This window comes from Olea europaea, chromosome 12, assembly GCF_002742605.1.
Source record: "Olea europaea var. sylvestris chromosome 12, O_europaea_v1, whole genome shotgun sequence".
NCBI classification, from domain to species: Eukaryota; Viridiplantae; Streptophyta; class Magnoliopsida; order Lamiales; family Oleaceae; genus Olea; species Olea europaea.
Window position 1 is genome coordinate 15,079,940 of NC_036248.1, and position 16,396 is coordinate 15,096,335.

General features: G+C 34.5%; 2 protein-coding genes across 5 annotated transcripts; one reads left to right on the top strand and one right to left on the bottom strand.

Moving 5' to 3' along the window:
• The first annotated feature begins 1,357 nt into the window (after positions 1-1,357).
• LOC111405826 lies at positions 1,358-5,843 on the top strand. 4 transcript variants are annotated; one of them, XM_023034884.1, is made up of 5 exons: positions 1,992-2,121; positions 2,468-2,521; positions 2,636-2,714; positions 3,453-3,539; positions 4,083-5,843. In XM_023034884.1, exons 2-5 carry the CDS (start codon positions 2,497-2,499, stop codon positions 5,461-5,463), a joined length of 1,572 nt encoding a protein of 523 aa, XP_022890652.1. In that variant the 5' UTR covers positions 1,992-2,121; positions 2,468-2,496; the 3' UTR covers positions 5,464-5,843. The 4 variants fall into 4 exon arrangements, with proteins under 4 accessions (XP_022890650.1, XP_022890651.1, XP_022890653.1 ...); XM_023034882.1 differs by lacking the exons at positions 2,468-2,521; positions 2,636-2,714 and adding an exon at positions 1,358-1,464 and having other exon boundaries at positions 1,686-2,121; positions 4,030-5,749; XM_023034883.1 differs by lacking the exons at positions 2,468-2,521; positions 2,636-2,714 and adding an exon at positions 1,376-1,406 and having other exon boundaries at positions 1,686-2,121; positions 4,030-5,749.
• A 1,519-nt stretch (positions 5,844-7,362) lies between these two features.
• Positions 7,363-12,087, bottom strand: LOC111405827 (alcohol dehydrogenase class-3). Its single transcript, XM_023034886.1, has 9 exons — positions 11,939-12,087; positions 11,689-11,825; positions 10,661-10,707; positions 10,228-10,553; positions 9,590-9,672; positions 9,436-9,511; positions 8,030-8,187; positions 7,785-7,946; positions 7,363-7,666 (listed from the first exon to the last, which is right to left on the bottom strand). Exons 1-9 carry the CDS (start codon positions 11,970-11,972, stop codon positions 7,550-7,552), a joined length of 1,140 nt encoding a protein of 379 aa, XP_022890654.1. The 5' UTR covers positions 11,973-12,087; the 3' UTR covers positions 7,363-7,549.
• Positions 12,088-16,396: the final 4,309 nt, after the last annotated feature.

Sequence of the window (16,396 nt, forward strand, 5' to 3'; positions counted from 1 at the left end):
GCCCCAAGAAGGAGACATACCTTGACTTCAAACACTTGGGATGGACTTGGGAGATACGGGTTACATATTTTACCCAGTCAAAATTGCAATAGAAGTCCCAACCTATTAAATTCATGCAAAGGCATCCTCAACCTCTATCTATCTCCCTTCAAAAGTACTACAATTTTCTTTCACATAAAAATTTAAAGTAATGCTATTTATACATAATTGTATACAAATTATAGATACAAATTATAGATTGATGATGTAGATAGTATTAACTATAGTTGAATTCATTTCATTATATTCTCTCTTTCACATCATCATTGTATAAAATAATATGTACACAATTATGTACAAATAGTATTACTCACAAATTTAAATGCTAAGTTAATGCAATTTGTAGTGTTCATATTTGGATCCCATATTACTTTTTTTTCTTTTTCATGACTTAGACTATAATATTTTTGGCACGGTCCTTTCAAATCTATAAGCTAGTCAAACATTGTATTTTATCCTTATATTCCACATGATCCATAACTTTCAAACCTAGGAAGGCTTAAAGTAGCCACTTAACCTCAATCCAAACAAATTTGCAGTTACAATGATAGTTATAAAATTGAATCGGACCGACCGGGCCTAAAATCGGTGAACTGAACAGTGGTCCAATCCGATTGGCATTGAATGGTCCATTTTCATACGATAGATCAAGAACTACTCACACTTGTCGAAACAAGTGGGTACTTGTTTCGAGAAATCGAATCCAACTCAATCTAAATCAATTGTCATCAAGTTAACCACAGAATAAAATGTAATATCATATTTACACTAGGGGAGATTTGAACCTATGCTTCTTGTACGAAATATGAGTACCTTGACTGCTATGGCAATTTCAAAACCTTTGTATTAAATGTGTGTGAATTTATATATATTCGATTTTAGCAAAATATTATCTATTTTTTCTAAAAAAATATTTTTTTAATTAATCTTCGGACTAACAATGATCCAATGGTTGAACCGCTGATTTATTGATTGAACTATTGATTCGATGATTTTTTCGAATCAACTATCATTTCGTATCTGATAACTATAGTCTATAGTTAAAACTTGTTCTAATAAAATTCTCATATTTGCTATATTGGCCAGAAGAACCCGAGGACAGGAGAGGTCTCAAATTGCACTGAAGTCCCTGGAACTTCTGCAAAATTGCGAATATAACCAAATTTTTCTTGGGTACATTGTGTCAGTGCATGTACTTTACGAAGTCAAAATTACATAGGAGGTGCCCAATTTAATGAATATATGAAAATGAGTCACCGATCTATATTTCTTCTCATTTAGGTTCCAAACTTATAAATACAAGTTGTAGATCAACTCGGTATGTCAACTCACGCTCATGGCATGAGTCAACCAATCGATTGCAGAAGGTGCACAAACATACAGCCACTGTTTCCTGAATAAAAAGACCCTACTTTGCAATCCAAAGAAAAATTAATGCCTATGTTTTTTTCCAATTCTTGAATTAGGGTTTTCATGCCTCAGTAAATTCCTTATCAAATTTAGCAAATCATTCTTTGTTATACATCTTTTTCTTGATAGCAATTCCTACGACCCAGTAACTTCTTCATTTTTTTTTTTTTTAAAATTCCTGAAATTGTTTGTTTTTCACGAAAAGGATATTTTGTTGAATTTTATATGTTTTGTAGCGGGGAAAGGGAAGAGTAATTTAAGAGTCATCCCAATGTTTGAAAATTGAACGGTTCTATTGTGATGGAAAATTCGAACCCAGTAATACTAGAGATAAGCTCCGATGATGAGGCCAGTTTCGGCGATGCCAGTGGAGGCGGCGGCGGAGGAGGAGAAGACCATGATTGGCTATCGGAGCTATTAGACGAGGTGGATAGAGGTTCGGATGATTCTGATGATGTGGTTTTGGTGGATGAGGTGGTTGTCAAGCCAAAGAAATCAAGATTAAATTCTTCTAATTCTTCTGAAATGGTAAATTATAACGGCTGCTATGATGACGATGATGATGAGTGTGTGATTCTTGATGGTGACCCTGATAAGCCGTTGGCGGTCGAGAATGGTAAAGTAGATGATGAGGGTTCTGATGATTTGCTTGTTGTTGGTGAAAAGGGACAGGTATTGGTTTTTACCCCTTCTTATCTTCCTTTAAAACAAAAATTTGGGATCTTGATTTCGATATTTGAGTCTCTACTAGATCAGTGTGCTTGATGATTAAATTATTGATGTATTTCGTTCTGTTAACCTAGTTATATCGATTTAGGGATTAGGATTTATGATTTCAGTTTTGAAAGGTATGTGAATTGAAATATGAATGATAATATCACTGTATTCTGGCATTCTGCTTTGTGTTTATTGAATTTTTCAGTCTATATGTTTGTTATGTGGGAAGAGGGACTGCACAATATCGGGGTTACTTTTCTGTTTATGGCATTTAGATAGTTCGTATTTTCCGCTGTTTCAGATTGCAGCTTAAGAAATAATCAAATAAAGATGGATATCAAGAGATCTGCTGGAGGTTTGCTGGGGACTCTCAGTATACCTTTAAACAATGCTTATGCTGTAAAGAATTTATGCTTTGTTTACATCTGGTAATTCTTGGTTTCATACGAATGTATGAGTCATATTACAGGTGCGGAAGTCTTTTTTATGACAACCATATCAATACGTGGGCAGTCAAGCATTTGCGGCTTGATTGGCATCACAATTGGGTAATATATGGAGCCATAGAATATCTTGCCGGGGTGTATATTTTTCAACGATATTTTGTCGGTTTCGATTATCTTGATTCTGTTGTATTCCAATGTTAGAATTTACTATGGATTTTTGATATTCTGTCAGTTTCTATTATATTCTGGTCCTTGGTATTTACAATGTTATTATCTTTTCCAATGTTATTATGTTTTTGTTTCACTAATAGGAACTATGCTGATATCTAGATGCGCTTTGGACAAAGACAAACTTAACCTACATGATTTATTTTCATTATTGGATACAGTCCATCGCTAGATCTAGCAAAAGATCTTACTCACTAAGATATTTTATTTCCACGTTAGTCTGTTTTCATTTTGCATATGTCTAGCTCTTGTAACATTTTCTACCACGTTCATATTCCTCTTGTGAATGGGAGTATTTCGAGTTTCCAGAAGACATGCCCCCCAACTACCTTAGTTGTCCCTCTCTTCATTTATCTTGAATTGGTGTACCCGCTTCTTGGGGTTTATTCTAGTTTCTTATCCATCTACTCCAGGATAGCCACACATGTTCTTAAAATCCCCATTTCGCATTTTGCAGTTTCATGATTTATATTTTCATTTTTATTTTTATTTTAGCCACATCCTTTCCTAATAGATGAAGAAAATGAAAAAAAGGATATTTTGTTGGCTTGATTTAAATGGAGATCTTGTATGAAATATATTTCTGCTTATCCTTTTTGCTTTCCATTTTAGGTTGCATGCAGAGACTTCCCTCACCCACGGCATCTTTGTGCAACATTTCCGTTTGCTTCTACTCCCCACCATACTCACTGTGACCTGGTGATTTTCTCAATTTAACTTTTCCCTTATATATATATATATATATATATATATATATAAAATCATTATTGCAAAAATGGGACTCGAATAGAGCCTATATACACACACACACACACATGTTTTACCGCTGCTGTTCCAAGGGTGCCCAACTAGTTATATACCCACAAATTAAGGTTTAACTTTGTGGCGGTGGGATACAATTAAGGTCATTACTAGTCACAACAACACCCCGTATGACCCGGCACAGAAATATATAATATCAAAGAGACCAATACTAGAAACTAAAAACTAATGCAACTTTACAAATACAAATTTACACACAACATTCTTTATCAGCCACAAATCACCATTTGCTAGAAAAAATTCTAATCTTAATATACATTCCAGGATCAAATTTAAAAAAAAAAAAAAAAAAAAATTTCATTTTTTTTTTTTTTTTTTTTTTGAAACAAACATGCTGCCATTGTAATTTCTAATTTTCTAATTTCAGTGTCATTGTTATGTTTGTGACTCACTTGCTCCATGTGTCCATTGGAGCTCTAGCATTTCCAGTATTGACCATTGTCATGACCATTGTCATGCAACGGATAAAGAGGAGTTTTGGACATCTCAACGGAAAAGCATGAAGGAAAGTGACAAAACACAACCAATTCCTAATGTTGTTCCTCGAGCAAGTCTGGTTCCGTCATTGCCTCTAGTACAGGCCAACTCTTTGGCCCAGAATCAGGATGTTAATCAGGACACAGTGCGCCCTTGGACCCATCTTGGCATTCCAAATATCACGAATCAAGGCAGTAGTCAACTGTCTAGATCTGCTTTTCCTAGATATCAACCACATTTGGTCCCCCAACAGTTGCATAGTAGTGCACACAATAGGAGTGATTTATCTAGGAATAGAAGGCACATTGTAGGAAGCAGAGGCCCTCAGTTCAGTACTCAATGTACAGCCTTCAAAAGGAGTGGGCTGGCCCGGGTTGATTTGGTGAATGATAGTCGTGGCTATGGTTTATCCAATAACAGTTACAGGTCACAATTTTCTAATAACCCGCCGCTGCGTAGGTGTCATGCTTCTAGTGGCGAAGTGCATATGGGCACAAGTGATGATTATGCAAATTTTGCACCCCACGAACCTCAAATGTCGACTCAGACATCTGTGAGCAGCCCGGTTACAATTGCAATACCCACCCGACCTCAAGTGTCTTCTCAGCAATACAGACGCAATTTTCAGAAAGCAGTTTCCTCGCAGCCCCAAATTGCTTCCCAGCCGTATGTCAGAAACCATTTTCAGAACACAGCTATCCCCCAGCACCCACTGGTGTCTCGACATAATGGGGGCAATACCTTTCATCCTGTACCTTCTCAAACCCATGTTTCCACCCCACTCTACACAGGCAACACTTGTGAACATCCACTGCCCCCGATGTCCTCACAGCACAATATGGATAGAACCTATGGATGTTTTGTCTCTTCTCAACCTGAAGGTTATGCTGACCCTACTTCGTTACTGAATGGACAAAATATCTGTCAGCAAGAGAATCAAATGCAAAGTGGTCTTGATTCAAATTTTGCGGATTTTGGCTTTAGTTGGGTTCCCCCTATCAGCGGAAGCAACCAACAAATCCCTGCAGGAAGTTTCCGACTACAAAATCCAGTACCAGCTGATAATTCCCAGTTTCAAAGTGTACCGCCAGAAGATAACACGTATGGACATGTAGTACCAAAGGATAATTTTTCCCTCATAGATGACAGTAATTCCTGGTTTCCCGGGATTACAGAACCTGATTCATTGGACTTTCAATTTGACACTTGGATGTTTGAGAATCAATCTGTTCCAGGGGCTTTGGAAGTTTCTGTTCCTCCTGGGTTGAATGTATACTCCCCTGAACCGGGTACTATAGACGCAGGTACTCTCTTCGATTTTTAATTCTCTTGCTGATGGTGGAAAATGGCAGGCCTAGAATTGTTTAAAAAATGGGAAATTGATGTTTTTGGTGATGTATAGGAAGAGTCGAGTCGAGTCGAGTTTTATCTTTTTACCACTCGGAGAGAGCGGAGATCTTCCTCGTTTGAAGGTTTCTTGTACAGAAACTAATCTTTTGTAAAATCTTTTCCTGTATTTAATCCCCGCTCCGGAAAATTCTCTCGAATGCATTCGAATTGTAAGAATATTCAATTCCATGCTAATTTATTTCACTGAATATTTTTACTAAGCCTAGAAAGATGTTTTTGAAAAATGTTTTGGTTTCCCTGAATTTCATTTGAGTGAATTCTCATAGTGGAACTTCATATAAGCAAGCAATAAAATGTTTCCACATTTGCATTTTCCTTGCTGAATTACAGATGCACAATGTGTTGTATGATACAGATGCTTCAGTTTGGAAAATATTTCAGTTGCTGTAATGTGCTAAAGAAAATGAGGTATAAAGTCAATCCATGCGCGATTAAGAGCATTTTCAAGATATTCTATTTGTAAAAAGCGTTTTATACATAATAGAGAACAAATTTAAATTTCGAAAGTAAATTTTTTTATGCACTCTAGCAAGCTTTTTATTTTATTTTTTTCCAATAAACATTTATTGATTTCTCACCATCTCTTGTTTGAAATAATTTTTTTATATGTTAATGGTCAATCAATTCAAATGTGTTTTGGATAATATAAATTGTAGAGTATTGAAATTTAGCAATTTATTAAATGCAATTATTGTGAATTAAGAATATAGAGTGAATTCTTTAAATTTGGAGAGTCAAATTCAATCTTTATTTTAAAAAATTAAAATAAAGAGTTACTTGAGGCTTTTTTTAAGCATTGATTTTCTAAAATATAGAATATTTTGTGTTTATAGAGTTTTTTGAAGATGTTCTAATCTATTTAACTGGGAAAAAAAAAATTAAACTGATATTTAGTCCCCCGTTTGATTCTCGTTCTTAAGTCACAAAAATGAAAAATAAAACCTTAATTCATCATATTAAGTCATCATATTTGACTTTCTATCTTTCGTGTGGGTTCCATAACGACTATATTTTTAATTCTTATTTTTAAATCTATGGAAATCAAACGGTGCCTTAATGTCTTCCTCACCTTATTTCTGTTGCCTAAAATGAAGTAGCACAAGTCTCGACAACTGACAAGAGAAGTAAAATGTCTAACACAACTCTTGCATTTGGTGCAAAATGAAATCTTGCTTCAAACTTTGAATCAAACGAATAGTCACTTTTTACCACGGAAATTCGTTAGCTTTTTTCCAGCACTTCAAGGAGCCCCTCTCAAAACATAAATTATACGCATTATGTGTAATTTCTATAATATATTTTTTAATGAATATTTGTCACATTATGTGTAATTTCTATAATATACTTTTTATTGAATATTTGTCACATCATATATAAAATAAATGTATTAATAGCCTTCGAAAAGTAACCATTTACAATCATTGAAGTTGACGAATGGTTCGGCAATGCACAAAGAAAAGCAAAAGGTACTTTCGGAAATAAAGAAATTAGAAGGTGCTAATAACATGTTGATGCGTTTCCTTTTTCACTTAAATTTAAAAAGGCACTTTATTTCAAAAGTAACTTCTGAGTTATATATGAAATTTAATTGGAATGAAATAAGATCGAATCATATAAAAGAAAAAATTTCTCTATTGGTTCAAATTTGATAATTTTTCAATCCAAGTATTTCCTAGAGAATTATTGATAGGGTTTTCAAAAAATTTCCTGAACCTCGTGTCTTTCTCAGTTTTTTTTTTTTTTTTTTTTAAACTTCAACCGATAAACACTGTTGATTGATGCTGCACTATTTCCTTGCAATGATCTTAGAATGGACAGTCGAAATCTATGCAAACCATCAAAGAAAATGTCAATCTCAACCAAAGAGGCAAAGTCAGTAAAATACATACAGTTCCAAATCCAGAAACTGGAAATATGATTTTCCTCTCCCTGCTCATGAAAGGGACAACACGAAGACAAGGAAAATCTACTGTTGATAACAAAATGCACGTTGGATCATATTAAGCATGCATATTAAGTACCACGCGGAGGCAAACCCCATCATGCATCAGATCAAAAGCTTTGTTTATCTCTGCAAGAGTCAAATTATGGGAAATGTACTCGTCAACCTTGATTTCCTGTAAAGTGAAGAAGCGGATCGAGTTTGGAAAATGTGAGAAGGAAAAAGATAAAAAACGAAAGCCCAGAAAAGGATTATATAAATATAATGCTCCTGCATGAAAATTAAGTACTCACTTTCTTCATATATTTGTCAACAAGCCAAGGTACTTGAGAACGACTTTTAAAACCACCAAAAGCTGTACCCTTCCATACACGACCGGTAACCAGCTGAAATGGTCGTGTAGATATCTCTTGACCTGATGCTGCAACACCCACAATGACCGAGGTTCCCCATCCCTATGAATTTATAGAGAAATTCAGCATACCCAACAACAAATGCGGCATTCAAGATTGAAGTTATAAATTTTCAGACAAATTACCTTATGGCAGCACTCAAGAGCAGACCTCATTACAGAGACATTCCCAATGCACTCAAAACTATAATCGACGCCACCATCTGTTAGATCCACAATTACCTGCTGTATCGGTTTATCATAGTCTTTTGGGTTGATAAATTCAGTCACGCCGAATTTTTTTGCTGTGAATCACAATTTGCAACCAGAAAATTAAGTGAGAGCTCCACCAATGAATAGATTAGCAAATAAATAGACCAAGTATCCCACTCACACACAAATAAACTTGTTTTAGTAATCCCCTTTCTCCAGTGATCTGATAAATTTATGTGCATCAAAATAACAGTGTTACTCCTAAATTCTTATGGTAGCGGTGTCTCACTTGAACTCTAATAATGGCACGAAATGCTCAGATAATGTCCATGTGTCCTTTAAATATAATGAATAACAAAATAAATCAGAATGAGTCAGTGATATATAAATATGCTTAGATTTACATCTCATTGAACCTTAGGATTTGGGTATACTAATTTCCAATACGTCTCTAATCCTCATCTAGACAAGGTGAAGATAACAATTATCATAAATTTTATGATAGAAATACTCATCATTCAATAATGACATTAAATCGTCGAACACAAACAGTCTTACCAGATGGATCATGGATATGTTTCAGAGGGGGAATAATTGATGGAATTAAGATTTTATTACATACTTAAATGAGCAGACAACTATCAACTGTCCTTTTTGGCAGCATTAAGATGATAGAGAACTCAGCAACTGAAATCAACAATGCGTCTGCAGTATTCACCATATTGACTATCTGTCTAACAAACTTACACCAAGAGCTGACCTCCAGAGCCTTGCATTACCAATATTACTAAAGAAACGAAAAAAGAAGATGCACACTACGTATTTGTTTTTGTAACTTAACCCAACTATTACAGAGAAATTATTAGACCACTGTCTCGTATTACCTTTTGGCTCCTGACAACCCTTCATTCTCACACTCCCACGCCCCCAAGAGTGGAGAAACATTATAAATGACGGGTTTCTATTTTACGAGCGTATGGCTAGATTCTGATTTTCAAGTGGAAGAGAAATAATCCGGTGTTAAAGCCAAGTAACAATGGTCGTCAAAGAAAAAGTACTTCGTATAATTTTGTTTCCCCATTTCAATTTTTAGGTAAAGCAAATCGTATCACAATACATAAAAGGTAAGCCCTCAGTTAGGTTATTGAAGGGAAAAAACAATAGCATTTTTTATAATCACGAAAAAACAACTACTCAGCTGTTAATGCAGAAGATACTGCAACAGCAGTCATAAAATGTAGAAAGTAATTTTGTAGGTTAAACTGGAAAACCATAGATCACTTGGGAAACTAGTTTTCCGGCACTGAGTTTATATGGGGATAGTGGAGGTGGCATAATACCTGTATCGAACTTTTTGCTATCAATGTCAATTCCAATTATCCGTGAAGCACCAGCAGCTTTTGCACCCTCTGCTACCTACAACAATGAGAAAAATTATTGATCATCATAATCATATGTCAGGACAAGAATCAGATCATCCTACTAAAAACTTACAGCAAGTCCGACAGTGCCAAGGCCAAAAACAGCAACAATAGAGCCTTGTTCTACTTTTGCTGTGTTCCAAACTGCTCCAAGGCCTAAGGAAGCACAATGAACAGCATTAAAACATGTTCAAAAGACTATGACTACAGGATTGTCATCTATAAAAACACTCCTAACAGATGTACAAAAAAATAAAGATTTTGAAATAGTAAATTAAATGGCAGGAGCAGTTGAATGGAAACAGAAAACAGCAGCTAGAAGGGTAGATAAGCTAGATGGCAGAAGAATCTGCACTCTGCGAACCTAAGTCACCGAAATACATATTAATTCACTGATTAATATGTTTGTAAGCCACAGGAGCCAAAGTGAAGGGTGGAAAAGGAACGATATCTGAAGAGAGTTTATTGACTGAGACTAATCCTTCCCTTGTTTCATGGACTTATAAAGAAAAACAACTTTAAAATGGATAGAACCTCAAATTTGATGATGCATTGTAAGATACAGCTTTTTAAATAAGAAAACTCACAGCATCAATGGAAATGGACATCTAGGTTCCTGCATGCTAATTAGCCAATTCACAAAATCATACAAAAAGAAAATAAATTGCATATTTAATTCCATCACATAATTGGATTGGGGAAATGGCTTGCCTGTTGGAATACCACAACCTAGAAGACATACTTTCTCCAAAGGGGCTTTGGGATCAATCTTTGCAACACTAACATCATGTACAACAGTATACTGACTGAATGTTGAAGTTCCCATGAAATGATAAATAGGTTTGCCATTGATTGAAAAACGACTATTACGGTCACTCAGCATTACTCCAGCTCCAGTAGCTACCCTTACTTTCCCACAGAGATTTGTCTTCCCTGATTTGCAGAACTTGCATTCTTTGCATTCTGCCTGGTAACAAGGAATGACATGGTCGCCAGGCTGAAGCTCAATCACGCCTTCTCCAACACTTTCGACAACACTGCAATTCCAATAAAATAACAAATTCATACTATTTCTTCATTAGAGAAAAGAGCTGCGCCAAAATTGCAAAATGGTTTCTACGTGTATCATTAACAGAAAACGTACCCTGCAGCCTCGTGACCAAGAATACATGGGAAGAGACCCTCGGGATCCTTGAGAGAGGAGAAACAGTAATTAGATCACAGTACAGAAAAATTAAAGAGAACATCAACAGTATTTTGAATTTTCTCTCTTTTTTTCCAATGTATAATTGTGTGTATATCTGTTGATACTATCACACTGCATAAAGCTATTTAGATTTATGGAAACTGAATAGAAAGCATAATCAAATCTTCATGAATTGGAAATTCAAATTGTCACACAAATATTCTATTGAGACTTTGTTTACACATCCAGCACCTCAATAAAAACGAGTTCTTGAAAAATCAAAAGCTTAAGCTAATAATATTTGCATTCTCAAAAACTTTCTTATCAAGATGCTATATAGGAAATTCTGTACTATTTCTTAAACAGAAGCAACACCTGACAAAGAACTTTTATCCATCTTTATACAACTGCTATCTACGCAGTATCAACTCACTCTAAGTAACTACATTTTCACTTTTTGGCGCTCTTAAGACAGAAAACTGACTGATGGCCGAGTTTAGCTGGGCTTTCACTTTTCGGCGCTCTAAGACAGAGAACTGACAGATTTCAATATTAAATATCAATAAAAAAAATGATTTCAATATTCAAAATACTGGTATATAAACAATAAGTCAAATCGACTTCTGCCTGACAAAAACTTGCTCACTGTCACCTCCAATCTCAAAATGTTAAGCCGGTAACCTTTTTTCAAGACTCATAACCCAAGCTTTACCAGTAATCAGCTTGCTCAGATCATTTGCCCATATAAATGAATCCATTAAAAATTACAATCAAATCTTTAAATCACAAATTCAACACTAGCAAGTCCACAGATAAACACGATCCTCATTCTGAAAAACAAAACCATTCGAACTTCCAAAAAGCCTTCAAAATTTTCAATATTTTTGTAGAAAGACATACCATCACCATCCTAAATCCAATAAAATATTTCATTTCACTCAGCATTTGTATGAACAGTACACACGTATCTATTTATATCATAGTACCTTTCCGCTCCAGGTGTAAGCGTCGGTGTGGCAGAGGGCAGTAAAGAGGATCTTGATCCGAACCTCGCCGGCTTGCGGCGGCGCCACCTGAACCTCCTCGATCACCAAAGGCTTGTTGGGTTCCCAGGCCACCGCCGCTAAAATCACACCAACTCAGCTTAGGGTTACAATTTTAAATACAAACTATATACAATATACGCCTACACAAATACGTATACATATACAAGTGTTATTATATATAGAGGAGTACCTTTGCAAGTAATCACTTGACCTTTCGTAGCCATGGAATCGATGAATGTGAAAAGAAATCACACACGAAACACAGGGAGAGATGAGGATCGTAATGACTGTGAGGAGTGATCTGCCCGAATTGATTATTTTATTTTATTTTATTTTTATTTTTATTTTTATTTTTATTTTTTTGTGGTGCAAACTTCATATTTGCCCGATGTACTCGATTTTAACGTAGCAAATTCGAGATATGCACAAAAAAAAATCGATGTTACCATTTCTTGACCAAAATACCATTGTGCAAATTAGAGGACAATTCAGTATTGGACTGAGAAAAAAAATTTAAGTCGAGCTAATGTGTGAAAAAAAAAAGGTATCGCTATTTCCATCCATACTTTTTATATTTACATCCACTTTTAAAAATAAAATTTTATTATATTTTAAATCCTATGTAAATGTACTTAAATAGACCAAAATAAAATTAAATAAAAATACATAACTCTATATTCATCCACTTATTCTTATTTTCATTAAATTATCCAAAAAAATTTTACATTTGTTTTATAATTTATGTTTAACTAGAACCCTAATAGATAAGAGAAAATTACATGAATATTTTCGAAGCATTCTAATGCTTAAAACTTCAATAGACAGAATTTAGTAAATAATGGAAGAGATGCCACTTAAGCAAATATATACAAACATAGCAATATATGAAGAGGAATTTGAAAAAGGTAAGGATTACCTTTTTATCGTCTTTGTTGTTTGATTTTTGTTTGAATTTGGACATTTTAATTTTCTTTTCTTGATTTTATCTATTATTCCTAAGTCTAACTGGTAACGTCCTTTGGTCACCGAGCAATCCATCGTGTGAAAACTCTTTTTTTATTGTTGTCTGGATTGCCTTCTTTTTTCTCCCCTTTCAACTATGCCAGAAAGTTAATAGTGCTTATATGGAAAGTGATGTTCTATTTCTTAAATTATTAACCACCCCACTTCTCCAAAAGAAGAAAAGAACAGAAAACAAATTTTCTCTTTCGATGGTATTAATTATTCGCTGTAAAAAGTCCTAAGTTTTGGCACAAGCATTGCTCTTTTTTAGATGCACAATATCCTTAAATGGCTGTGGGGCAATTTCTTGTAGATATGGTACAAAAATAAATGGTTGCTAAGTTATTGAACAAGAAAGGTAGTAAAATAAACTTTGAAAGAACATAATCATATGGGTTTGTTAATTGATTCCTGCTAACGGATTGTTTATCAGCAACTTATAACCTTCAAGCTCTAAAACCAATATTGTTTTTCCTTTTATGACATGTTTGGTAAAGAGGATTGTATAACAATAGACAATAACATTTTTTTTTTTGGGGGCGTGTTTGGTCTACTCAATGAAATTTTGTTTGGTTATGTTTATGTGTTGGTTTTCTGCAGTATTATTTAAAAGTCTAAACTGACTAACAGAACAGAATCAAATTGAACCGATTTGATTTGGGTCGGTTCGGTTTAAGAGCTAAAGTGGGTTTATTTGGGTTGACATTTTTGCAAACCAACTAATTTGGTTTTGATTTCAAGTTAGGATCAAAACCAACCCAAATCAAACCGCACTCATGCCTGATAATTTATGGTTATTTGCTTTGATGGATTGAGTTTTAAGAACAAGAAAGATAAAACTTCTAATTTAACATGGTTAAGCGGATAATATATGTTAATATAATGTTCAATTAGTTCATCTTTGTTCTTATTTTTTCATATAGTTTAAAAGAGTTTTTGGTTTTAGGGAAACTGTGGATCTATAATGTTAGAGATGTATTTAAAGTGAGATGAATATATAAAATTCATTTGGATAGATAGTATTTAAATGAGTGAATTTAATAAGGACAATATTAGAATATGACGTAGATGCAAATAGTATTTTAAAAAAAAAAAATTAAATTTAATAGGAATGAACTTAGAGGTGGATATAAATATAAAAAATGTGAATGGAAATAACGGTACCCAAAAAAAATGCACGTAAATTTTCATTTTTAAATCTACGAGTGGTGTAAGTCACACAAGTGAATGGACGCGACCATTTTGGCGAAGCAAATGAACAAAATGGGAAATTTACACAAAGAATGACCAACATGAAGGTTTACACGCTAAAATTGAAACGATAAAAACTATTACAAAATGAAAGCAAACAATATGAAAGTTTTGGTCGAATTACTCATTAAATTATCGCTAGTTTCATAATTTAATTCTTAATTCAGTGTACTTTTCAATAACTTAACCTCAATATTTTCCCGATTCTAATAGCAAGTTTGGGTATTTACCTTAATAATCCCTTTTTGTATTTGACCTGGCCCGTAATGTGTACGCTATATGCAAATTGGAAGATTTTGTCTATCTATTTGAGTTTATCTCTATTATTATTTTTTAGAGTAATGTTACACATATGGGAAAGTTCCGCATCATTCATGCAGAGGGACACTTGAAGCAGTTTTATTGGCAGTTGGAAAAAAAAAAAAAAACACTTCAGCCCTCGTTTGGCTCCCATTAAATTCTATTTTATTTTTCTCTCCTTCTTTTTTCTACCACTCATTTTTCAAAAAAACACTATTTCACCCATTTTCATTTAAAAAAAAACGGGGGCCAAGTGTTGTCAGTGCAGTACCAGTAGAAATTGTGTACTTGGGAAATTTTCCTATTTCTTATAGTGGTCGCATGGCAAGGAAGTGTTTTTCACTAATTAGTGGGCTTTAGGGAGGTGATAAACAAGTAATATAACCAATTTTTTCAAAAAATAAATCATAAATATTTTTTCACCCCCGTTTCCTTAACCAAGTGAAGTTTTTGAGGTCGACACAGTCCCAAATAGACTTGATGCTTTCTTAGTTGGTTGACCAGACATTGAAGTGTTCTTGAGCTCAATGACTATGCATAAAGTTCTACCCAACGTGTTAAAATCGATTATCGAGTTTATTTTTTTATCTGGCTTCTATCAAAGCAAGTAGCTTTGAGGACCCGATCACAATATATTGAAAATGAGAGACATCATCAATTGCTCCGCTTTTGTAGTTTTAGATATTTCAGAGTACTCCTATGACTGATCTGTCACCAAACCTACTCAAACAAGTAGAAAGACTGGCCCATCCCATTTGGAGAATGACACTTTATGGCTTAGTTAGTTATTATTGTAGCTTTAATTAAAATTTGGACCGCAACTTCTCTGAAAAGCATGGTTCTTGCCCCTCTCCCCCTCTTTGAGCTAGTTCATTCATTTGGGTGATCCATTGCTCTCGTGCTAAAGTGTTTGTTCGTTGTAGGTCCATGAGTAAGATTTATACCGATTGCAGTCATCTCCGGGGTTTTTTTGTACTTGGATAGTACGAGGACCTATGTTCCCCTGCCTTTGACCAAATAAAGTTGTCCAATCTTGTGCCTTCAAAAGACATGGATTGGCTAAAGGACCCAATCACAATATAACTGACTTCGAATCTTGTCATGGCCGTTAGACCAATGGCCTTAGGGCTTCTTTCAAGATCAACATATTGGCTCCCATTTTTAAAACTTTTTTTGAAACTTATTTTTCAATCATACCTTTTACGAGACTCACAACACTTTATCAATTTTTAACTATATCTTTATCAAAATTTAATAAAAATATAATTGTTATCCACCAAATGGGATCTTTGCAAATGGGACATGAGCTTGGTGAACGTCTACAGACCAGGCTACAAGTGGATTGCTGTTTTACTTGACTTGGACACTATGGCAAAGTTATAGGCAAAGAGCTTGGTTTGAGTTTAGATGGAAAATTTGAAATCTCAATCTAGAACGGTATATGCCCAAGACTCGATAATATGATCATGTTATAGAGACATACAAACTCATATAACCACAGCAAGTAGCAATGCGTCAAAATTTCAAAAGAGGAAAAATGAACGAATGCTAATAAAGGCTCCAAGGAATTAGAGATTTTAATAAAACCCAAAATGTTTACTTAGAAGTTAGAGAGTCACGAGCTTTAAAAATCATGAAATGACTTATGGTTCTGTACAAAGGTGAGGATGAAAAAATCATGTGTCCTAAATATAATATTGAAGATCTATTACTTTATTTTATAAACAAAGATGACTCGACCCAACTCGACTCTAATCTTACCTAAAATGATTTTTCTAGCATATATGATGCAACAATGATTTAAAAAAAAAAAAAAAGGTTAAACCCTAACCTTAAGGGTCCCCCACCACGCCTGCCCTGGAGCATCGTAAGGGAGGTAAGTCGCTGGTTATGCCTCCAAAGGTATAGGGTGGAAGGCTGCTTGTACACTTGCACATACCCAAGAGTCAAATCCATATTTCAGGATTCGAACCCTTGACGCAGCAACTTCAAGCAAAAGAGTGAAAAGTTCTAGATTTATGTGTAATTTTATTTTATTGGAGAATATGAGACTAAAAAGAATAGAAAGAAAAATACATTTTGATTAAAATGGAGC